General features: G+C 49.3%; 1 protein-coding gene and 1 long non-coding RNA gene across 2 annotated transcripts in view; one reads left to right on the plus strand and one right to left on the minus strand.

The window, feature by feature from the left end:
• LOC116945960 (plasminogen-like) overlaps window positions 1-21,469 on the minus strand; it is a 77,836-nt gene extending 56,367 nt beyond the window's left edge. The window contains exons 1-4 of the mRNA XM_076069636.1: window positions 21,335-21,469; window positions 19,876-20,022; window positions 13,514-13,642; window positions 622-791 (exon numbers count right to left, since the gene is read on the minus strand). Of these exons, the coding sequence (XP_075925751.1) occupies window positions 622-791; window positions 13,514-13,642; window positions 19,876-20,022; window positions 21,335-21,377 (489 nt within the window). The 5' untranslated portion in view covers window positions 21,378-21,469. The remainder of the gene's footprint in view (window positions 1-621; window positions 792-13,513; window positions 13,643-19,875; window positions 20,023-21,334) is intronic.
• On the plus strand, window positions 718-17,206 carry LOC142929130 (uncharacterized). Its single transcript, XR_012945295.1, has 3 exons — window positions 718-1,933; window positions 16,095-16,210; window positions 16,719-17,206. It is a non-coding gene; the product is annotated as an uncharacterized LOC142929130 (long non-coding RNA).
• Window positions 21,470-25,821: the final 4,352 nt, after the last annotated feature.

Consider the following 25,821-nt stretch of genomic DNA (forward strand, 5'->3'; position numbering starts at 1 on the left):
AAAAGTTTGTGAAATAATTAACGGATTAAAAGTAGCCCATCCAAACAGAAGTCTGCTGAATCCCACGGAAATAGATTTGTTTGAAGTTTGAAATTATTAGCATATTAATAGTAGCCTGGCTAAAATGACAAAGTTAATGCGAATGGACCCACGCTTTGCCATTTGGTGATGTGACAGCGGATTCTCAAGCACAGAGTGAAACGAAGCGGCCTCACTCGATATGCGAGTTCATGACCTGATGAAGCTCAGGGCAGTGCCGAGCGAGGCGTCGCCCTTCGCTGATGTTGATTATTTTGTTGTCACGGACATTCTTAAGCCACCGGCGAGGAACGTCGATTGGATGTATGTTGACTTTCTTTCGCACCCTACTTAGCCGCCCGTGCTAATCGTGTTGATCGGAGGTTATTGGTCAGAAGGTGACCAATTCCATTGGCACGTAATCAATGCTATCTTTGAAAAACGTGACAATCTCGTGAGTCAAGCGCAACGTTTTTTTTTTTAATTCTCCAGGGCGACACCGGGACAGGAAGCATGAAATCAGCCGACCGCCAAACATCCCGGCCAACCCAGTGACGTTTGGCGGCGTTTGGCGGAATCGGCGAGCGCGAGGGGAGCGCTCACCTTGAGGCTGTCGTAGACGCAGTGGCCATCGGCCTCCAGGTCGAAGTCGAGGAAGGCGATCTGAATGCGCGGCCCCTCGCTCCGCAGCGTCCATTGCAGGGTGATGCTGCTCGGGTAGAAGCCCAATGGGTAGTTGGGCGTGTGCAGCTCACCGTAGCGCTGGAGAACGTCTGCCAAAGTTCGTAGGAAAAAAATGTGCGTGTTTTTTTTTATAAGAAATCGCTCAAACGATCTCAATTATGGTTCACACGCTTAAGCGGTGCCTCGAATTATGAAGTGGCCGTATAAATTAATTAAAAAAATATAACAGCGGCTTCCCACGCAAGCAAATGGGAGAGGTGCTTGCCTCCTGTTCGCAGCCCTTAAGCAGTCGTGGAAATTGTACGTGCCCATTGCGGGGTCTTTCCATATGACAATGGTTGTTGAGTAGCCCACAAAGTAGTACGAATTTTATCGACCCCCAGAACAATGAACCTCTCAATGGGATATCAACTTAAATCCTCCACATTGTGAGTTGTGCGTTCCCACCTCTGAGTCAGTCATCATCTTCGCAGCCTTCTATAAAGCCTCATCCAGGATGTGATTAAGTAAAATCCTTGCTACAAATGTTTCTGGTTTGTCAGGCGTTATTATGGGTTAAAAAGAAAAAGTGTGGAGACCATTCAGGACAAAATAGTAAGTGTATAAAATATGTAATGATTAATAAATTCAAATGAATCTTACCATCAGGATAATTGCATCGCATTATTCATATAATCATTAGTTATAATGTATTAAACATACATGTTAAATTAGCTAGTAGAGAACATATCGCTCTACAACGAAAAATAAAGAGAGAGCTGTCATATTAATAGTCTTCTCACAATCCTGTACTCGGAGCACTAAAAGGTAATCTACTTTTTTATGTAGTAATAATAAAATGCCGAGATCATAACTATTGTGAGTTTTTACGTTGTTGAGATTTTCTCTGATTCGCTACTCCCACCTCTTTGCTGTCACTGCCTATTGCATGTGTCGTGACATTGAATGAGTCGCTGGAGCGCGTGGCGCTGGGAGATTGGTAGACAATGGGATTATGGGTAGCAGCCCACTCTACCAGTTGGACCCGTGGGCCAAGCCCGCAGCCTTCTGGGGGATCTAGAAGGGGGCGTGGCCGAGGGCGGAGCCTGGCCACGTTGGGGAGAATAAAAGGCGAGCTCCGACTCCCAGTCGCGGCTGCTGCCATCGGGAATGGAACTCGTCATGCTGCTGTCGTCGTGGTGTTCGCCTCTTCAAGCCGTGTGTCTGGAAGCATGTTGGCTGTCCCGACCCGGTACGGAGTTATCAAGAGGGGTAATGCCTCCTCCTAGTGTCCTCTGAATTAGTACACTACACATATTACAAACTTCTTCCGCCATTCAATTAAATCGTTTGTTTGTTACATGGAAAATCCCAATTTAGCCAGTTACCCAGCTAGCAGCAGAGTTTTGTTGGGGTGGAGAAAAGCCCGGCCAGCAGTCGGCCAGGAAACTCGAGGCACAGATTATTATTATTATTAATTTTTTGTGTATAGCAGTATGATGTGTAAATGCTATTTTCGGCTCGTGTAACAAATAAGGCGGAAACACCCTAAAATTGACAGATAATACAAAGGAGACCGTACAAACGAGACCAATTTAAATCAATTATACAATCGAATCATGGGCCAGAATCGTGACAGTTTATATAAATTCACCAAGGGGACAAATTATGACATCACTTTTGCATATAAGTATGATTATTGCCCGTTCAAAGAAAACCTGAGAAAATAATAGTTATTTGAGGAAAAGTTTGTTTGGATAAAGGCCCATATCTGTATGAAACAATTTAAATACCTGAAATAATGTTTATCCTTACATGTGTAAGAATCTTGGCATTTAATGCTAACGTCACTTATTAATTATTAAGTTACCATGTAATCTCCATATATACATGCGTATAAAAAATGCCAAATAACTACTTTTTTTAAAGGTGGGCATAAAGTGTAAAGTCGCATGTGTGTATAGCACAATGCTCGTTAAGTGGTAAGCGCGTGAATTACCTGTACATTCATAACAATACAGCCAGCTGATCATTTTACTCACAGAGCTGAGTGATTAATTTTATTGGAATAATTAAAACTAATTACGGAACGTTGTCTTTGTGCTGTGACCAAATACATTAATAAATCTATCCAATTTACAACTCTGGTCAAAACATACAAATTCTGACCTTTCAACTGTGGTCATGAACTCCGGAACGTATGAGTGGTTGTTGACTCGGTACCTTGAGACAGACATTATCCCTTGTAAGTCGCTCGGGGAAGACCTTATGATGTTTTCATAGCCACCCAGACATCCAATAATTTATCATTAGTCATGCAATTTGTTACATAACCACACGGGCAATATCCGGATATGCAGTGAACAATGATTATTAATTTTTGTCACAGGACAATAATAAATTACGATTTAACTCGGGCTGCGTGGGTAGGGATGCAGCGACATAGTGGCTTGTGCATTGCACGATCGTTCAAGCCAACTGACTTGAAATTACTGGCCACGGGTAACGTCAATAGCACGCAGCATCGGAACCTGTTCTGGCTCTCTTCTGGGTTGGCACAGCCTTAATTGCATACCTGCAATGGTGTGCGGACATCATAACTGGAGAGACAAACACGGCCCAGGCAAAGTCACGTTGAAGGGAAACAATAAAATAATAAAATATATATAAAACAACAAAAATTCTCACGACGTTTCGACCATAACACAAACGGTCGTCATCAGGTGTGTCGGTATAAAAAATAATAATAAATAAATGTATGCAAACCCAGGTGTGTCGGTATAAAAAAATAATAATAAATACATTTATGCAAACCGACACACCTGATGACGACCGTTTGTGTTATGGTCCAAACGTCGTGAGAATTTTTATTGTTTTATATATATTTTATTATTTTATTGTTTCCCTTCAACGTGACTTTACCGAAAGAACTAAGAATATGAATTACTGCAGTCACGAAAGCTTTAAATCTAAATTTACGACCCAGGCAGTTTTCCTGCACACATTACCCCCATGCCAGCTTTGACAGGTGCTCGTTAACGGGACTTTGCCAACAATCTATGAGGCTAAACAGTTCATCGTTGTTGTTGTTTTGTGTGTGTGTGTATCAGTTATGGGAGAGCAGTGCCCTAGTGGTCATGGTACACACCATTAGTGTCAAGTTGTGTCTGGATCATCTGCCAAAGGGCATCTCATACATCGCTCCAACTTTAAATGAGTGCCCGGTGCAGTGTAGTCAACATCAGCTTCATGGAGGCAAAGGTGTGGCAGGGCATGGTGGTGGTGGTCATCCCTCCGCCCCTTTCACTGTGTTATGCTGGCCACCACAAGCAACTCGCTAACAGCAATTTCCCAACAGTACAATCCTAAAAAATATGTCCATTCACAGTGACACAACGCTTTGCTGGCTCGTAAAAACAAAAACACCAAAAGTGTGATGTTTTTATTAAAAACTATTTTTTTTGTAAGAACAACAATTATAAGTAAACATTGAGTCAATTAAGATAAGCACGTTAAGGTATTTAATTGCGCAATTAAAACAGTTTCCCCGTGTGATTGCTGCGCATAATTGTGAGATTCATTATTGCGGGATTTTAAAACTATAAAGTATAACTCAACTAATGTACGTGGACATTTTAATTAATTTTCAGTTATTTATGACATTTCTTGGGAAATGCATTAATTGATACAATTTCTGATTGAAATATTTTATTATTATCATGCCTGATTGGTTATTCATAATGACTACATTTAGCCTTGTTCCCAAAAAAACACACGACTTCAACAACTTCTTCTGCTTGAAACACGTTCGTCAAAAACAGAAATAACAAATACATTGCGACACATCCTTAAATACATACACACTATATACCATTATCTGGATTATAAGACCCTGGGGAAAGTAAGACGTGCCCCACACGTGCTCGGAGTCCATAAACTTGTACAAAGCTGGTCTTACACGAGTGGCGAGTGGTATCTGAATCAATGAGTCATGGGCCACCCGTTTACCAAACCACACGGACTAACATGCTGAAGCGTGCTCAAACAGCCCCTATGGACAGCTAACGGTGTGGGGAGGCCTTCATCCAGCAGTAGACTAACAAAGGGCTGTATATAAAGTGACGGTGAGTATGTACGTGCCTATATATGTATGCAAGATGAATTGGTGGCATTCCCCAGCTTACACGTAATTGCAGCCGGCAGTTGGAAATTTTGCAACGCACATATCCCTGGCTTAACCCAGGCGCTCCCAAGAAAACGCATTCATCATGGTTGTTTGACACTAGCACCCATGTTTATTTAAAAGTTAAAGCAATAACTGCCACTACAAGCGCTTCCGAATTCGAGCTTTCTATGCAAGTTTACACGTTGTCAGAGAAGGTGAAGAGAGAAAACATAATAAGCGAGAATTTGGAAAATGCACGTATTTGCATTAGTTACTTGGAACAACTTAGTGGATTGTTTAAAATATAAATAGCAATTGAAGCAAATAATTCCAGTTCCAGCAAAATTGTGAATTTTCATTTGTGTGGGGCTATTAATTCCAAATATTAGTTTTCGTATGGTTAACGTACACATGATCATTAAATAACTGGATTTGTATTAATTTATGATAATTTCCTCAGCCCAGATGGCAAAAATGTAATTACCACTTCAATGCAAAATCTCTTGTGTGTGTGTATTTATACTGTGTGTGTATATATTTATAACAACGTGCCTTATTTATCCGAGAAAGCATATTTCAAGGAGGCCAATTCCAATATCGCGTATATGGCAAGCAATAGGAAACTGGACTACGTGGAATAAAAATACCTCACATACACAAGGGCATGGATCTCAAAGTTGATCACAGATTCATTCAAGAATCCACTGCTGCGCTCTTATCTTCTGGCCATCCCTCAGCCCAAGTCTACAGCACGTGGCATTCCCAAGCAGGTTCCCATACAGGTGTAGTGCAATAGCGGCGGCTGGTGGACACCAGCGGCAACTGTGGTGGACAGACCGCGCACGCCGGTGAGGGTGTGTACGGTGTGTTGGCAGAGCGGAGGAACTAAGGGCAAGGATCACGGAGGACCCCATCTGGAGGCCCCTGGAACCTGCTAGTAGGTTTGAGAAGGGAGACGCGGTCAGGGCGGGGCCAGGCCGCGCTGGGAGCATAAAAGGAGCGGAATGCGGGAGCTCGAGGCTGCCGGTTCTGGGAGTGGACTCGTCTCGTCGTTGCTGTCGTCTCGTCACCGCCGTCTCTGCTAGACATTGCGCTGCAGGATAGTTGTTGGCTGTCTCAGTCAGTGTTAGACGGCTAGTGTTGTGTACAGGCTAGGCTAGGCGACTGTGGAGAGTGTGTGGACGAGACCGTGAAACATTGATAATAATGAAGGTGCCTCCTACAAACCTTGTCTCCGAATCATTGACACTACACAAGTACTAACCAAGGCTCAGGCCTGTTTAATTTTCGAGATCCAATGAGATCGGGTGCATTGATGATGGTTTGGCCATGAGCGAGTGTGGTATCGCACGCCTGTAATGCGGCACGTTGGGGGCAGGGTTAGTGGATCGTACTGAGAGCCCATTGTCCGGTCATCCTCGCAGCGACTTTTGGCTGGCCATCGAACAAAGGCGGCGGTCACCGCATCGAGCACTTTCAGATGTGCTTCTGCGGCCGTCTGGAACGCTCTTCCTTCCGATATTAGGAAGCCACTGGAGCTATACACTTTTAAATGATCGATATTTAAAAGTAATTTCGTTACAACTGCTTTTTGTGTTTAGTTTGTTGTCCTTCCCCCCGCACCTCCGATTAGCACGGTTGGCTACGTACGATGTGAAAGAAGTTCAATATACAGTACATCTACCTGCAGGAAGTAGTCAAATGTAGTGCAGTAAGCAGGCTGCCAACCTATACGTGCAAAGTTTGAGCGTCTTCTCCTACCCTGAGTCGGTTTTCTCGGGGCACCTTACTTTCTCTCCACGTGTAGAAAAAAACTCAATGTCGTTTTTTGTCCGCACAAGTCAAGCAAGGCGATCAATAAGAATAAGACGAACTTTTAATGGCTCTGCGAAAACCTTTCTCACGAGGTTAAAAATATATATGTTCAGCCCTTTGTCGATCCACTGCTGGATGAGGGCCTCCCTACGGCGTGCCGGTCACGGGGGTTGTTTTTATGATAGAGTGGCGTGCTGCTCAGCGCCAGTTGGAGAAGGGCGCATCCGAGGGGTGGCTCAGATATCACCCATCGCTGACATGAGCGACGGCCTACGATGTAACTCGGGTCGCTGGGTTCACGGCACAGTGCCGCTAACTACAGTGCCACAGCTCCCCATCATCGTTAAAGATCGCACTTGATCAAGGACCCACTTTGTAAAGTACGGTCTCGACGTCAGTACGTCACACTGCTGTTTTTTTTCCCTTCTGCAGTGCACGGTCCATGGCCTGAAACGTAACCCGAGTATACATATCTCTGTTATAACTGCACTGACCAGTGCATTACCACTCGCGCCTGGGTAAACACATTGATTTTACATATCTGTTCTTGTAATAAATGAATTTCTGGGTAAATAAATGTACACACGTATGTATTAACAGCAGTTTAAGTTTAGCCATCACTCTCTGCACTGGCTTCCAGTTTCACACGGTTCAACGTTTCGTTTAAGATGAACATCTCTCAACCACCTCGCCCCCAGCCTACCTCAGTGACACACTGCACCCATATGTCTCCTAAAGGTCTCATCTGGGGGGGGGGGGGGGCAGGGAGTCAGTGGACATCTCCTCTGTGCTTCACCAGGTCACGAGATGCTTCGGTCGATGGGCATGGGCAAGGGAGTCGTTCCCCACGTATCCCCCACAATCTGGAACTCTACTCCACGAGATCTCTGCATCTTTGAGTCTGCGTCGTAAAAAATGTTTTAAACACGGTCTTTAAACTTATTTATACGCGTCCGTCTATTCAACTATTATTTGATTAGGAAAATTGACTTTCGCATTTACTTCAGTACCTTTCATATATTGGCTTCACGAGTTATATTTGCGCCGAGTGGTTTACTGCTTTGAAAAGGCCGATGAAGGGCGCAATACAAATTTTACTTAATAATAATTGTATTATCACCACCACCACCACCACAAAAGCAAATACGAACGTGACAAAACCATCTCCTCCGGCGGGTCAAATCGTTGGACTGCGGCGTGGAATAGGGCGAGGGGCGGGGGTGGTGGGGGGTGAGGTGGAGAGGGGGGGGGCATGGGGGTCCGCAGAGTGCTGCTTTAATTGAATGTAGAGGGGGAAACTCTTTGCTCTAATTGAAAGTAATTGGAGCAGCTCGGCTAGAAAGCAATTAAAGCCCTGCCACGAAGTGGGTCCATATACGCTGCGTCCGTATATATATTGATGACTCAGCCAACGAGAGCTATTTTAATTTGTGGATCGTTAACTCGGCCGCCTATTCTATTAGACTGCGTTATTAATTGGCCGCACGCGTAGTAATTGCATGAGGGTTTTGTTGTTGTTGTTGTTGTTTGTTTCGCACGCAAGAAGGTCTCTACATTGAATTATGGCGAATCCCGTGTCCCTCCGATGCAGCCCTCGCAACGTTTTTGAGGTTCCCGCTTGTCAGTGGGGAGGCGGTGGTCAGATGAGAGACGTGTGACGTCAGCCTGCGTCGTGGCTCGGCAGCACAGGGTGGTGTCGTCTGGCAGGGTGTTGTCGTCTGGCGGGGTGGTGTCGTCTGGCGGGGTGGTGTCGTCTGGCGGGGTGTTGTCGTCAGCAGGGTGGTGTCGTCTGGCGGGGTGGTGTCGTCTGGCAGGGTGGTGTCGTCTGGCAGGGTGGTGTCGTCTGGCAGGGTGGTGTCGTCTGGCGGGGTGGTGTCGTCTGGCGGGGTGTTGTCGTCTGGCGGGGTGTTGTCGTCTGGCAGGGTGGTGTCGTCTGGCGGGGTGGTGTCGTCTGGCAGGGTGTTGTCGTCTGGCGGGGTGTTGTCGTCTGGCGGGGTGTTGTCGTCTGGCAGGGTGGTGTCGTCAGCAGGGTGGTGTCGTCTGGCAGGGTGTTGTCGTCTGGCGGGGTGTTGTCGTCTGGCAGGGTGGTGTCGTCAGCAGGGTGGTGTCGTCTGGCAGGGTGTTGTCGTCTGGCGGGGTGGTGTCGTCAGCAGGGTGGTGTCGTCTGGCGGGGTGGTGTCGTCTGGCAGGGTGGTGTCGTCTGGCGGGGTGGTGTCGTCTGGCGGGGTGGTGTCGTCTGGCGGGGTGGTGTCGTCTGGCAGGGTGGTGTCGTCTGGCAGGGTGGTGTCGTCTGGCAGGGTGGTGTCGTCTGGCGGGGTGGTGTCGTCTGGCAGGGTGGTGTCGTCTGGCAGGGTGGTGTCGTCTGGCGGGGTGGTGTCGTCTGGCGGGGTGTTGTCGTCTGGCGGGGTGTTGTCGTCTGGCGGGGTGGTGTCGTCAGCAGGGTGGTGTCGTCTGGCGGGGTGGTGTCGTCTGGCAGGGTGGTGTCGTCAGCAGGGTGGTGTCGTCTGGCAGGGTGTTGTCGTCTGGCGGGGTGTTGTCGTCTGGCGGGGTGGTGTCGTCTGGCGGGGTGTTGTCGTCTGGCGGGGTGGTGTCGTCTGGCGGGGTGTTGTCGTCTGGCGGGGTGGTGTCGTCTGGCGGGGTGTTGTCGTCTGGCGGGGTGGTGTCGTCTGGCGGGGTGGTGTCGTCTGGCAGGGTGGTGTCGTCTGGCGGGGTGGTGTCGTCTGGCAGGGTGGTGTCGTCTGGCGGGGTGGTGTCGTCTGGCGGGGTGTTGTCGTCTGGCGGGGTGGTGTCGTCTGGCGGGGTGTTGTCGTCTGGCGGGGTGGTGTCGTCTGGCGGGGTGTTGTCGTCTGGCGGGGTGGTGTCGTCAGCAGGGTGTTGTCGTCTGGCAGGGTGGTGTCGTCAGCAGGGTGGTGTCGTCTGGCAGGGTGGTGTCGTCTGGCAGGGTGGTGTCGTCTGGCAGGGTGGTGTCGTCTGGCAGGGTGGTGTCGTCTGGCAGGGTGGTGTCGTCTGGCGGGGTGGTGTCGTCTGGCGGGGTGTTGTCGTCTGGCGGGGTGTTGTCGTCTGGCGGGGTGGTGTCGTCAGCAGGGTGGTGTCGTCTGGCGGGGTGGTGTCGTCTGGCAGGGTGGTGTCGTCAGCAGGGTGGTGTCGTCTGGCAGGGTGTTGTCGTCTGGCGGGGTGTTGTCGTCTGGCGGGGTGGTGTCGTCTGGCGGGGTGTTGTCGTCTGGCGGGGTGGTGTCGTCTGGCGGGGTGTTGTCGTCTGGCGGGGTGGTGTCGTCTGGCGGGGTGTTGTCGTCTGGCGGGGTGGTGTCGTCTGGCGGGGTGGTGTCGTCTGGCAGGGTGGTGTCGTCTGGCGGGGTGGTGTCGTCTGGCAGGGTGGTGTCGTCTGGCGGGGTGGTGTCGTCTGGCGGGGTGTTGTCGTCTGGCGGGGTGGTGTCGTCTGGCGGGGTGTTGTCGTCTGGCGGGGTGGTGTCGTCTGGCGGGGTGTTGTCGTCTGGCGGGGTGGTGTCGTCAGCAGGGTGGTGTCGTCTGGCAGGGTGGTGTCGTCTGGCGGGGTGGTGTCGTCTGGCAGGGTGTTGTCGTCTGGCGGGGTGTTGTCGTCTGGCAGGGTGGTGTCGTCTGGCGGGGTGGTGTCGTCTGGCAGGGTGGTGTCGTCTGGCGGGGTGGTGTCGTCTGGCGGGGTGGTGTCGTCTGGCAGGGTGGTGTCGTCTGGCAGGGTGGTGTCGTCTGGCAGGGTGGTGTCGTCTGGCAGGGTGGTGTCGTCTGGCAGGGTGTTGTCGTCTGGCGGGGTGTTGTCGTCTGGCAGGGTGTTGTCGTCTGGCAGGGTGTTGTCGTCTGGCGGGGTGGTGTCGTCTGGCAGGGTGTTGTCGTCTGGCAGGGTGGTGTCGTCTGGCAGGGTGTTGTCGTCTGGCGGGGTGGTGTCGTCTGGCGGGGTGTTGTGCAGATACTGCGGAGTTCGAGGCTAAGCAAGCCGCCCTGCTCAGCGTGCCGCTGGTGCTGCTCGGGAACGTGCTGCTCCCCACCAGTGGGGGTCCGGCAGGCAAAACATATTCGGGAGGGAGGCATGGAAGCCTACGGGGAAGTTCCATACTCGGACAGCCGCGTCTGCGAAACCCTACTTAACCAGGATTGCACGTTGACTGACGCGCAGTGTGTGCTCATTATAATGAGGTGTTGCAGAGGGGGTTTATTGCGGCCCCTTCGTTGTTCACGGGTGGGGTCCGCTGCCGACGCGGGCCCCAAGTGACGAGCGGACGCCTACAGCCCAGCCCGACAACCTCGAAACCTCGCCTCGGTCCATGCCTCTCTCTCTCTCTCTCCCCTCTCTCTCTCTGTTTTTTACGATCAGAGGAAACAAGAAGATGATCGGTGTAGTCGGCACTTTGCTTCGTTCATTATTTCGGGTTTTTTTGTGTTTTTCCAATGCTTTGCTTTAAGTGCCCCCCCTCCTCCTGTTTAAATGAAATATTTTACGAAAGATTTCACGCTCTGCTCTCCTCCTTCTTACCCCTTCCCTCTCTCTCTACCCCCTCTCTCCCTACTCTATGTCTATGTTCCTCCTCTCGTCGCCCTCTCGCCATCGCTCGTTTCCAAACACAACAACGCGGAGGCGAGCCAACAAACGAGCAGCGTCTTCGCCACCGATAAAGCAACACAATTGGGCCTGACTGCGAGCAATAACTTCACCTTCATTAATTCCCCAAGTCTGATAATGGCAGTCGTCGGTGCCACCGCGTACATTTATATGCGTCTCCCTGTTAATTAGCTTTCGGGATCTTTTGTTACTTGGAATGCTCGTAATGGGTGCGCGCGCGCGTGCGTGCGCGCGCGTGCGCGTGGCAGTGATTAGTGGTTCGCACTCTGCGCTCTTCGCCCGTCGTCCGAGGTGCCGCTTCAACTCCCGCCCCTCGCGCAGCACTCGAGGGTGTCCGAACGTGACCCGGCCCCCTCCCTTGCGAGTCAACTCAAACCGCAGATGAAAATCTGTATCGGCGGGGTGCAGATGTCACGGTGGCCAAAACTGCCGATGCCGCAAGACGCGTCGCCAACGCTCTCTAAGGCCCTCTGCCAGATACCGCAGCCGCAGCTGCTGCCGCTGCGGCTGGTATCCTAACTCGTAAACGCGTTTGTTGTGAATCATTGTGGGTGAGAACCGATGCGGCCACCCGATGCACAAATGCGAGTGCGGCCACGAATTCCAAACCATCGACCACATCGTAAACACTCCGCTGCAGGTAATGTCTTCTCTCCTTTAAATGGGGAACGGACGAGATCCACTCTGCGTCTGAACAGACAATTGAGTGGATAACACATCTAAAATTACATCTTCAATCTGCTGCTATTAACCCATACGAAAGACGATGGGTGAGAGCGCATCCTGTATATAAGCAGAGTTTAGTTCCGTGTCTCCGCTCAAATATTTGAGTCCAACTGACTTGATTCGGCACCTGACGGTGGACCAACCTTGTCAACGCTCAGCACTCGCAAAGCAGAACTTGTCCTTGCCTTTGGGAATGTGCGTGCGAATGCCCCACAGCAATCGCCGTGGGAATATTATCACGCGCGATCGTCTTATTTTTAGGGGCAGCCTTGTTCCTGGGACTGTCTGTAAGCCAAATCTATTTATGCACCTCCGTGGAGCAATTAGCACCTGGCTGTCGCACGCCATTTATTTGCTCTTACATGACCACACGAACGATTTTCGGTGTCAAAATATTTACTCATGCGCCTTACTCAACTGTAGGCATGACGCAATAATGAACAAAATAACTAACTGCGCGGACTGCTTGACTGTTCCTTGGTCTTAGCAGTTCAGTGAACGTGGCATGTTGTATATGTAGTTGGCCAGTGGAATGTTTATATTCGCGGTGGTAAAGGTTACCATCCATTACCACCGCTGGATGATACCACACGGCCTAAATAAACAGGCATCAAATTTCCACTTTTTAGAGCCAAGCAGAATTGGAATTGGAGGTTCATGTACACTCAGATATGTGCATCTGAGTGTGTGTGTCAGGTACGAGTGGGGAGCGGTAGTGTAGCAGTTAGCGCTTTGCACTACGAACCCGGCTACCCGAGTTCGATTCCCGCTCACGGACAACAACAGTGACGATTATATTATCTGAACCGGTCCTGGGCCTCCTCTCTCCAGCGTGGTGCTGGACACCCACCCCCTCGTATATCCTGCCGGCTTCATAGGTGCTCGCTCATAGCATATGCCCCAACAGTCTGTTAAAGGCTACGAGAGGGATCTTTGCAGGTATGAGTGAATGCGCGTGGCGTGAGAGTGCGTGTTCACAAGATCACATCGTCTTCATATCCAAATCTCTCCACTGGCTCACGATGCAGTACTAAATCAACCGCAGGATCACAGCCCTTTTTGAGATCTTCCACGGACTCATTAATGCCTACCTCTCCCCTTTCATCTGCTTCTCCCCTCCATGCATTCTCCTACCTCTCTCCGCCAATCTCACTCAACTGCCATCCATCCACTCTCCTGCCTCTACCTCCCATCTCAATCTCAGTCAAGTTTTACAGCGGGAGGTCGCTCCTTCTCCTCTGCTGCCCCTGTAGCCCGGAACCTCCTACCTCAACCACCGATGCTGCCAAACTCCCTGCCACTGTTCGGCTTAAGGCTTTATACCTTCCTCCTCACATCTGCCTGTGACTCTCCACTCTTCTCTTTAAAAGAAAAGAAACAGCGCATTAATGCTTTTTAATTATATTACTCCGTTTAAGTCGTGATGCACACATCCTGCCATGTTGTACAGCATCGTGGGATGCATGTACATGCGTAGAAAAAGTATCGAGATGCTCTGTCAATCTCAATCGTGTAATAATGCAGTGTGAGCGTACCAGATGCACAGCGCTGCAAGGCACAATACTCCCACAAGACGTTCGGATCCTGAGTTATGCACCAGGGTCCATTCGGGTCCGAGTCCGGATTCCTGCAGTAATTGTTCTCCAGACCAGCCTCCGGAAATCCTGGAAGACCAGGGAGCAGTACGTAAATGAAGATGAACACATGAATCAGGTCGCATTGTTCAGGCAATGCCGTGTGCTGTTCCGCATGATGTCCCACGTTTCCCCAGCTCCCAGGACACGGAACGAAACGTCCGACATCAAGTCGAACAGCACGCGGTACGAATCGAGATCACATCAGGGAGGTATGCTACACAATTAGTATTATTGAATTGAGGTCAATCTGTTTAGATCAAAAACCTATTTTTCAAGGGAGTTCTGGGTCAAGAAAGCAATGCATTATGGATGTGATTCAAATTCAAAACAATAGAACCCAGGGTCCAAACATTAGGAGATAAAACGTGAGCTGATGCACATTTTAAAGCAGAATTTTAAAAGTTCCATTGAGACGCATTTAAAGAATGAGGTTGGGTGCTGACACGTGAATCAGAAACGGGGACACCGACAAAGAAGATTTAACAAAAAGATGAAGAGTGTGCAAATTGGAGCGTAGAGATGCGCGTTTGCATTGAATGAGAGACGCAAATATGAGCATTCGGATTGGCGAACGTGTGCACGTTCGGGACATCATGTTGCCTTCAGCGGAGCGCGCGGGCTGCTCGGGGCAGGGCACACCGCGGGGAGAGACGATTGCCCAGTGGTCGAGACTAGCGATGGTTTTGTGGGACTCCAACACGAGAGGACACCAACCACAGGCAGAGAAGAAACAACCATTGGCTCGCGTTCAGGCGCTCCGCGAGATCGTTGCATCGCGGAGACTGTCGGGCGATGGTGACGGGTTGGAAAGGCACGCGTGCATCCAGCGGTGAATTGATCAAGGCTGAAAACAATTGTGGACACCACGTCCCTCTGGGACAGTGGTTCTTCTTAACCTCGGGTGCACGCACCCCGTGTGGGTGTGAGATGACCTTTCTGGGGGTAAGAGACGTGGCCAGATTTTTTGAGAGGGTAAATCACGGGCACGTAAGTACAACTACTTCGTTTCATCAAACCTGTGAAATAATTAACATTATAAATTGTTTAACGATTGAGAATCAAAGGGGTGCAGGCTGCAGCGAAAGTTAAGAACCACTGCTCTAGGAGGAACTCCACCGCGTGGTTCGTGCCCCCTTTTGAGCGTGATCGACGCAATTCCGCGAAATATTCCACACTTTTTTCGCGGGCCCAAAAAAAACTGTCTGGGCACCACCACAGGCTCTCCTCCGCTCTTAAGCAGCCGAACCGCGTCCATTCTGCTGAACACTCAACGCTGACAACTGTGGAATGGCCCACGTCGGTTGGGTGTTTCGGTGCGCAGCGAGCCGCAGATGAATAGCAAAAAAAAATGTGGAATGGGTTCCGATTTTCGTTTAATGTGAGAAAAAAAACGGCTATCGTTATAGCAAAAAAAAATTGCTCGCTGCTTGAATTGGGGCCCAGTGCATGGGCAGATTTCGCGCGGTGGGGGGGGGGGGGGGGGTGGAAACGCCCCGCCCAAACGGGACACCTTTATTAACTTATTTTCAGTATTTTACAATAAATAAAAAAATTATATGCATCCGCGATTCCTATTGTTAGGGACAAAGCGAGCCCCTACCACCTTCCCTCGCCCCCCCCCCCAATATATAAGTCAACCTCCGCCTATGGCCCTGTGTCTTAACTCGAGTAGGTGGGTGTAGTTAGGAGGTGGCTGATGGTGGATGATGCGCTCGCTCGGGTGCAACAACGCACAAATGTTTGAATCCCTCCCTCCCTTCTAAATTAATTCTCCATGTTAATATTCGCCACAGCATGTGGACATTGCACGGTTGGCAGAATGAGATCATTTTACCAAACCTATTATCGTGAATAATAATTCTGATGCAAATGAGCCGTTTCGAAAGTCTTGTACATTAAGTGGACCATGCATTCTACGTGTGCGAATGAGGCTACGCGGAAAGACAACTGCCGCTTTAGCTGTTGTGCCAAGTGACCGAATGCGCACACACATATATGGGTCATCGAAAATCATACGTAGCCTAAATGTATGACCGACAGCATATATGTGCCATATATATGCAGAGTAGGAATGTGCTCTGGATTTACTGGTGGATCAGAAGTATCTTAAAGTAAAGCCGAGATACGACATTTTGGACGGTCGGGAACAAAGATTTGTACCGGATTGATACAAAACTGCAGGTGACTCCACAGATTTGACATCGCTTATCCGTTTTTTTACAGACACACACACATATATAATACAATCTCAAAAATGGAAAAGTTTCCAAAATTGTCCTTGAAAATCTGAATATATAATTTGTTTAAACCCACATTGCATAGAATAAAAATCCACACGCAGCCTTTGTGTGTGCGGGCTCGCCTCTAACAGCATCACTGAGACAGGCAGTCGGTGCAGGTCACGTCTTTACATCGAGGCCAGGACACTTTTGTTTGTTCCGATCCTTACGACGAAAATGTCTTTTTGCACGTTCGCAAGAGAGCGACGCCTCAAGATGCAAACTCGGACGAGCGCGCATCCTCTCTGACAGCGGCGGAACGACTAACGGGATCGAAGGGCGGTGGCGGTGAAGGAGCGGTTGTCATCGGCAGACGGTATATCACCTTACACCTCGATCAAGGACAAGCGGACCTCTAATCTTGGTCTCGCAAAACAAACATTCATAAGCGCAGCTGTGATGAGGATCTGAACCCGGAGACCTGCGGAATTTGCGATACATTTGAAACGAGGATATGACTCACTGCTTCCACCGGCCACCTGGCCCATCACAATTAGTATCAACAAAAAGAGTGACATTGCAGTCATCGTGGGATATTATCGATAGAAAATTCACCGACTTAATGAAAAATGCATAAAGAGTAAGGCATGTATCATTGGGTCAAATGTCATGTTGTTATGATTTAGAGGTTGTAAACCTCTTGTGGTAGAATGTAAATTTTACAGCATAGCAATGTACTGCGCACAGAGGAAATCTCGTAAAATATTACGAGAGATAATTAAAGCAATTACGATTCCATTGTGGACAAGCTTGTAATACGCCTGCTACACACTCCGACTGAGGGAAAGTCATTAATTATGTTGACTCCTTCCTCCCTTCTCCAGGCTCAAGACCTTTTCCCGCATGCCTATGACTGACTGACTGCCTGCCACTCTCAATAAAGGAAATATGCCCACTATTTCTGTACGGTGGCATCTTGAAATGAGGTCTCATTTAAACAACCATATAAAATCCACAATTTTTTTTCATCACTGTGATCCCTGCCCACACACTCGCTACGCCGTGTCTCCCAGTTGCGTCCTTCCGACAGATTTATCCTGTTGTTTAGTGAACGTTTTATTCTGAAGAATGTGTATGTGATAAATATATTATAATTAACAGAATAATAGGACTGAAATTGTACCGGTCTACTGCTGTGGTGAAGGTGCGGTGTTTAACCATTCCTCACCGCGCTCGTCAGTGTGCGTGAACATTTAACTATCCTTATTTTACCAGGTAGGGCCCACTGAGCTATATAGCTTTCTTTTTTTAATAAGCAACCTGGCCACAAATTACTACTCAAAGAAGTGGCTTATCATTTGGAAATTTGCAGCAGCCAATTACTCGAAGCGCGTGTTTCTAAATGTCGAGGAAAAAACCGGGGGACCCGGAGAAGAATCCACGCGACCACGGGGAGAACATGCAAACTCCAAATATACAGGAGTCAAGATCGGAATAAAACACACGACCTCATGTATACCAGGCAAGGTAGTTAACATCTCGCCACCGTGGGGAGCGGTAGTGTGGCGTTTAGTGCGCTGCTGTTACCAACCCGGCCACCAGAGTTCGATTCCCGCTCACGGCCCCCAACAGTGATGATTGCCTGAATCGGACCTGGGCCTCCCCTAGGACAACTCAGCCTCAAATTAGTACCTGGTGCAATACTACAGGGGTGACGAAGGCGGACGGTCGTGGTGCTGGCCACCTCACCCCCATCCTGTACCGCACCAGTTTTACATAGGTGCGGCAACGCGCCAACAGCTCTTTGCCCCTCAAAGTCTGTTAAGGCTATGCGGAGGGGGGGGGCATCTTTGTCTTTTGGAGATACCGAATAACCCCCCCCCCCCACCCACCGCCTCGTTGCTGCTGCCCCGCCGGCACCGCCCCACCAAAGATTTGAGCCACCATCAGCCGCTGTACGTCCTCGTGATTGTCTCTCGCAAATCAAGCACCGTGGAGACTTCCAAGCACGTGGGTTAAATCCAAGCACGTGGGTTAAATCCAAGCACGTGGGTTAAATCCAAGCACGTGGGTTAAATCCAAGCACGTGGTTAAATCCAAGCACGTGTTTAAATCTAAGCACGTGGGTTAAATCCAAGCACGTGGGTTAAATCCAAGCACGTGGGTTAAATCCAAGCACGTGTTTAAATCCAAGCACGTGGTTAAATCCAAGCATGTGATTAAATCCAAGCACGTGGGTTAAATCCAAGCACGTGGGTTAAATCCAAGCATGTGTTTAAATCCAAGCACGTGGTTAAATCCAAGCATGTGGGTTAAATCCAAGCACGTGGATTATATCCAAGCACGTGGGTTAAATCCAAGCACGTGGGTTAAATCCAAGCACGTGGGTTAAATCCAAGCACGTGGGTTAAATCCAAGCACGTGGTTAAATCCAAGCACGTGGGTTAAATCCAAGCACGTGGTTAAATCCAAGCACGTGGGTTAAATCCAAGCACGTGGGTTAAATCTAAGCACGTGGGTTAAATCCAAGCACGTGGGTTAAATCCAAGCACGTGGGTTAAATACAAGCACGTGGGTTAAATCCAAGCACGTGGTTAAATCCAAGCACGTGGTTAAATCCAAGCACGTGGGTTAAATCCAAGCACGTGGGTTAAATCCAAGCACGTGGTTAAATCCAAGCACGTGGGTTAAATCCAAGCACGTGGTTAAATCCAAGCACGTGGGTTAAATCCAAGCACATGGGTTAAATCCAAGCACGTGGGTTAAATCCAAGCACGTGGGTTAAATCCAAGCACGTGGGTTAAATCCAAGCACGTGGTTAAATCCAAGCACGTGGGTTAAATCCAAGCACGTGAGTTAAATCCAAGCACGTGGCTAAATCGGCTGGCCGGCGGGGCCCATAAACGTCGCGTTCACAAACTTCTGCCACAGTTGTGGGGGGCTTTTTTCGCAGAGCGCGGTGAGGTTTAATTGCCAGCTGGTGCTCGATTATAGCCGCGCACCTCCGATTGGCACGGTTGGCTACGTACGTGTGCGAAATAAGTTCAGCCTACTATACGTACATACATAATAAGGTCAGCATACCATACGTACATGCCCAAAGGGCAATGGATACCCATCATCATTTATTAATCTCCCCCCTACCCCACTTCGCGCAAGAAGTGCTCACAAGTGACGTCATCACATCTACGCCTCTATTTAAGGAACGAAACAGGAGGATTTCTCCACTAATCTGCCTATGGCCTGATGAAGCTAGCTGTAATTACTGGTGAAACGTCGTACTCAGTTTGTAAATGTTGTCGCTTTGCTCTCCAACACACCGGTGTGCTGTGCTAGTAACGAATTGGCATGTTCTGTTTACGTGACAACCCTTACTAGTTGGCTGTGTCGGGTGGTGGCGGGTTTAACGACACATTTTTATATTTACGCGATCTAACCCCCAAAAAAACATGTATTATGGACGTACACACATGCATGCACCTGCTGTGTTCTATGTTTGGTTCACGCAAGAACTGGCAACAACACAAGCAGCATCAGCAGCCGGCAACAGAAATTGAGCTGCTCAAAATCCAGTGCCCTCCCAGGATGTGGAGCGAGCGAAACGTCAGAAAGCCTGCTAAACAACACCCCGTGCAATTCACAGTTGATTTGTCGAGGTCAGTTCGCGTGAGTGGAAATTTGTGTCATACACCTTCCTCCACCCGACACGGACAATTTATAGAGTTGTCACGTGAACCAACGTTGCCAATGTATTGCTGCGTCAGCAACCCGGTGTGTTGGATAGAAATCGACAACATTTTAGCAATTGCGTACGGAAGTCTTCGCCAGCAGTTTACAACAAGCAGCATCGTGCAGTTGCCAACGTCGTGAACAAAAATACCCAGCAGTCACCGGCCTTAACTCATGTGGGTCGCGAAAGCCTTCTTGTTAGACACGCGGTTCAACCCCAAAAAAACGCATATCTACACATCGCCAGTGCGACAGGCATAGGCAGAAGCCCCAAGCACTTGGAGGTGGGGGAGAGGAACGTCGGGAAGAGACCTTCTGGTGTGTACGCGTGCAGGTGCGGGGTTTTGCTGGCCCAGGTCTGGCACTGGTGGCCCGATGCAGTCAAAGTCTGGAGTCCCCGGTATCCGGTCCCAGAACCGGTGTAGCAGTGGTCCACCCACTCCACGGTCTGTGTGTAGACTGCAAAGACAAAGATACCGCGTAATCGCCTTAATGGACATAGGTCGTGTTTGCCTCTCGCATCAAGTGCTGTTAGCGAGCAGCACCTATGGAAGGCCGGCACGGCACACGAGGAGGGTGGCCAAAACCACTCCCGACCGCCTTTGTCTCCCCAGTGGCGATGCTTACACACCGCACCAGGTACTCATTTGAGCCTGAGTCGACCTAGGGTAGGCCCAGGACCGGTTCAGATAATCGTCACTCGTGTTGGCCGTCAGCGGGAATCCAACTCGGTTCGCTGGGTTCGTAGCGCAGTGCGCTAACCGTTGCACTACCGCTCCTGACATGTGTTGACTCCGCAACACACACACACATTCACGAGTGTGCACAGAGACAAAGATTTCCGGTTAGAGCCATACAGACTGCTGCTGTAAGCGTGCATGACGGGTTGGTGTTCCCAGCACTGCGCCCGGACACCTTTGTATCCCTCGATGTTTACGCAATCGTGCCAGGAACGAGTCCTCATTTACAGCTGAATTAACCTCGTGCGCAGGCACAAGATCGATTCAGATATCACCGGCTACTCGTGTAAGCCGTGGTCAGAAATCGAACGCAGGTGGCCCAGGTTCGCTGCTCCGTGTGCTAACGGCTACGGCACTGCGCCACCACTCGACACGTCTAAGCCGAGCTCGAGGTTGATTTTTTTACGGAGTAAAAATTAAAGGAGACTTCACGGAACATTTCCGACAAGTGGGAAGATTAAATAATGCACATACCCCCGGTGTTAAATTGATGTTCCTATAAAGTTATAATTTCCCAAGGGGGGATATATACGTGTAAGTACGATAAGCGCACATCCTTTGCTCTGTATGAACGGATCGTGGCACACGCGTACGGCTACAATAGTTTGGCAATCAGGCCGTTTATCCAGTAAAAATCTTGGAGAGTCCCAAGACTCTTTTTCAAGGGGGACCCTGTGTCGAGATGTTTGGGAAGTACGTATTCATGAGAATTTGGCTTCCATGTGGAAGGTCACCGGACAACCCGGAGAAAAACCCATCCACACACACGAGGGGGTGACACTGCGCGCATCTCACAGCCTCGCACCGACGACACAGGGCAAGGTCTGCTCGTTTCCCTGGTCACCCATCCGCTCGACCCCGGCTTTGCTTCCCAGTTCCGATCTCACGATCCGAGAAGATCGGCCCCCGTGCTGTTGCGGACATGTGTCGTGGAGATAACGTAAGGAACTGAGATTCAAACGCAACCAGGTGCCACTCCACGCCGCTGTGTAACGCACTTGACACACCGGTGTGCTGAACGTGACACTCACCAGAGCAAAATTCCGCTAAGAGAAGTAACGCCAGAAGTTTCATGGTTCCACGGAGCGTCCGATGTCTCAGCGAAAGCCACCTTTAACTCGGTCAGACACACGTGTAAGGAATGTATGCGTGTGTATGTGTATATATATGCCTACACCTGCACACACACGCGCGCGCATGAACACACACACACAACCTTGTCTCAGCCCCGCCTACAGGTGCCAAACTTAAACGATCCGTCATAGACGCCTTGACCTTTAAGGTAAAGGGCAAGGACTACATACACACAACATTAGAGCAATGCGTGCGCGCGAGGGTATCATGAATGTGAACCCTGCTCTGACTATATTGCGCCCGAGTTGGCGGGGGGGGGGAGGGGCGGGGGTTAGAAAAACACACAACAGAGCTAAGAGATTAATTGCATTCACAGATAATGCTATTTTTTTATTTTTACAGATGGAAATCGGAGATAGGTAGAACACGCGGTTGAAACGCAGGGTCACCGCTCGCCAACGCGTACCGCGCGTGTTGGCGATGTCACACGCAGAGACAAAATATCGAACAAAAATATCCCGTAGGTGACGGACGAGTGTCAATTGTTTAACACCGCGCGTAATTTATCAGATGCAGTTTGTAACCGGTCGCGACGACTCCTATTTCAGGCCATAGGGATGTGGAACTTCCACCAGTGGCTAAGAACAACTAAGCCAGACGAACATGGACGTGGTGATTCGCAACGTAACCATTCATCATCACCACCACCACCACCACCTCCCGGCGATTCGATTCGATGGTCGTGATTCATCAGCAAGAGTCTATTGCAAGGTATTGTATATATATTCTTTATTTCCAGATTGTTTTATAAATGCAGTGGCCTCTAGCGGCTGCGGTAGTCACGTGAGTGCGTACAACATACCAATCTAACAGTATCGATTGTTTTTTTGTACACGCAGAGATTCAAGGCTTGATAAACGATATCAATTAATCAATGATGCCACACATCGTTGCGCGTGCAAATGTGAAAACATTCCCACGTAAGTGGAGGGAACGGAGGTGCGTGGTGGATGTCACACTTCACTGTCAACCTGGCGAGCGGAGTTCGATTCCCAGCTACGGCTAACATCAGTGGCTGACCCTAGGCACCACCTTCACCAGACCCACGCCGACCAGAATAACCGACAAGGCGTGCGGGACAATTCACTCATTCAGCAGTGGATGAACGCATCGCTGAACCGTATCCATTATTTAATGCCTAGCGCGAGCATATACTGCGCATGCTGTGGTTGGCTGGGAGAATGGGTAGTCATTTAACCATTCCAGAGAGAGTGCAAAATGCCGTATTAAAATATCAGCTCGTGTTTGCCTCTCGCATCAAACACCCCCCCCCCCCTCCACCTCGCCCTTCCTCCCCTCCCCTTCATAATGACGCGGACACGGCTTAATTGAACCTCTTGTGAGGCACGGATGGAGCCTCTATACGTGCTTCACAGCCAAACAAAAAGCGTATTAATAAATGATTGCTTACATTACGCCATACACTTACACTGCGCGTCGCGCGTGCACACGCATGCATAATGCATAATGCATGCGTGGCTATTGCCTACATGCATGCATAAAACATGCTCGAACGAATGGATTAATATATGCGTTCAAACTGGCAGACACGACACGCTGGCGTTATGCCGCTTGCTACCTCTGCGATTGTGCGAATTTTTTTTGCAGGGATGGAAATACATCGCTAGCTGGGATGCTGCCGTTCGTGTACTGGTTAACGCGCTGTTTCTTGAAATCCCGATGTCGCCTCTTCGATACTCCCGTGCGGCACTTGGAAACAAACGGGCACGTTTCTTGAATCCCTCTGCCACCTCGATCCTATGTTGAGCTTCTTTCGCACCGTACGTAAGCCAACCTTGCCAATCGGAGGTGCAAGGGGAAGGAAAACAAACGAGACAGAAGAAGCAGTTCTAAAGAAATGCAATTTTCAATCTAGATTATTTAAACAGTGCGGAGCTCCGGTGGCTTACTAATATCGGATGGAAGAGCGCATAAGAATGCGCGAGATGAGGTGACCATTTTTGTTCGATGTCCAGCCAAAAGCCGCTCCTGCGAGGATGACCGGAGTTGCCCGTGATGATGGTTTATGCTCCTTGACGAAATCAACAAGGTATTGTGGTTTATTTTTGGCAACACTTTGGGTGTAATGAGTGCGACCTCGTAATGTATTCGTTCGCTAACCGGAAGCCACTGCAGCTCGGCGAGCAAGGGACGGACACGAACAGATCTTGCAGTACCCATCACGACACGAGCACAGATGAATTGTAGGTCGCGGGATGGTGGAGTCAAGTTTGGGTACTCCCACCGGATTCAAGACATCTCCCCAGGGTGGAATAAGTAGGCCGAACAAAAGTGACATGTAGCACGGCTTTCTAGAGATCCCTCCAGTTGAGGCCTTACCTCCAGCGGTGGCTTGAGCAAGCACTTGCAGGGCTGCGACTTGACCAAAGGTCACTCTGGCAAACGACACTTACTCTGGTCTCGTGAGTTCGCGCCTGGTTAAACAAATGAAGGTGAAAGACGACTTCCTTTACTTTCCAAGCACTGTCGGTCAAAGTCGCGTTGATGCTATTTCAGTCAAGGTGATTAACAGCCACACCTGCCGTAATCCAGCGCTTGAGGGGCGATTCGTTCGTGGATCACACAAATTTTGCGAAGCTCACGAAAACCCCGCGTGTTGCGAGGTGGCCGGGGGGATGGCAGTACAGCAAGCGGGGTCGGTGAAATCCATCTGTGCGGAGGTTTGAGAGTTGTCCCCTCGTGTGGGTGGGTGGGTGGATGGGATAGGTGGACGGTGGCTTGATTCGCGTACTCTGCCTCCCGAAAGAAGCCAAAAAAAAAACCACGATCGTCAATGAAATTGGCCAAACGTCGCAGGCAATGCAGGACCCTCATGAAAAGGAGCTTTAAGGCTCAGCGAGGCTTTGCTGAGTCAACGAAGAGCATTACTCTTAGGATGAGGCTCAGAGCACGATGCGTTAAAAAAGTTCTCTCGTAATATTTATTTTTAAAAAATCGTCGTTCAAACTTCACAGCGGAAATCAGCGGAATCGAGAATATGGAGGCTTTTTTTTATTAGTCGCGTTTACAGTTTTGATTAGAAGCAGCTTATTAAAGTGTTTCGCTTAATCAACAGGATCGTAATTTATTCTGCTGATTACATTGGCTTCGTCTCATTGACTTTAATGCTTGCCTGGTAGGAATCGGGAGAGAGTCTGAAACGATCAGAATCAGCGGCGTCTGGTGAACCCAGACATTCCCCAAAACTCACCGCGGATCGCCACGCCCCTCTCACCTGCACGCGAGTTTCAGCTCAAATAGAAAATTAAGTGGTGAGACGCTGCACGCAATCCGATGAATTACGACTCTATCTTAATTCGAATCGGCGTATACATTTTAGCCACCACCATCATCATCATTAGGCGCGTGCAGCGTGGGGCGTCTTAATTTTGTGTTTGAACGCAGAGGAGACGTGACCGTGGTGGCTTAATGATGACTGAAGTTTAGAAAGCCGGAAATATCGCCGGGGTTTCATTGCACACTCGATATTTTCCGGAACGCTGCTGCTGCTTATAGGCTGGCTTGGAGTGAAAACGATCGGCGTAAGGCACTACCACTCGAGTACACGGTACGCCCGTGTTAAATAATCCCGTGTAATTTTACCCTTTCTTCTTCCATAAGTGGGTGGTTTACCATACGGTCATCTATTCACGCACGTGATTTGCCCACCATCGCACACAACATCACAGCATCACGAGGACAACAACAACAACAGAAGCCCCATAGAGGACAATTCCGGCACATCCATTCCCAGTTGTGAATTTGCTTTGCGGCACGAGAACATCAAGATGTGTTTTTACCAGGTAAGTCCCACCGAGCTATGTAGGCCTTTTTTGCAGAAACGACCTGGCCACAAATGATAGTTCGAAGAAGTGGCTGATCATCGTGTGGACATATATATCAGCCAAAAAAACTCGAAATGCATGAATTTCGATTTAAAGCTTTCGTGACTGCAAGGATTCATTCTCTTTGGTTCTTTCGGTAAAGTCACGTAGAATGTGAATAAAATAATAAATTAATAAAATAAAACAATACAATTCTCACGACGTTTCGGCCACAACACAAGTGGCCTCCATCAGGTGAAGGGACGAGACTGTCTCGAGGACAGCGCTGGAGCGCGAGGCAGTCTCGTCCCTTCACCTGATGAAGGCCACTTGTGTTGTGGCCGAAACGTCGTGAGAATTTTATTGTGTTATTTAATTTTATCATTTTTTTTCTTTTATTCTCATTCTACGTGACTTTACCGAAAGAACCAAAGAAGTCGAAACGCGTGATGTTGATTTTTAAATGTAGAGAGGGAAAACCGGGTCCAAAACAAAACAAAAAACATCCACACGAACCACGCGGAGAGAGACATTCAAACTCCAAATATACAGGTGTCAGG

This window comes from Petromyzon marinus, chromosome 25 (genome assembly GCF_048934315.1).
Source record: "Petromyzon marinus isolate PM22_M1 ecotype Great Lakes invasive population chromosome 25, UKy_Petmar_22M1.pri1.0, whole genome shotgun sequence".
Classification (NCBI taxonomy): Eukaryota; Metazoa; Chordata; class Hyperoartia; order Petromyzontiformes; family Petromyzontidae; genus Petromyzon; species Petromyzon marinus.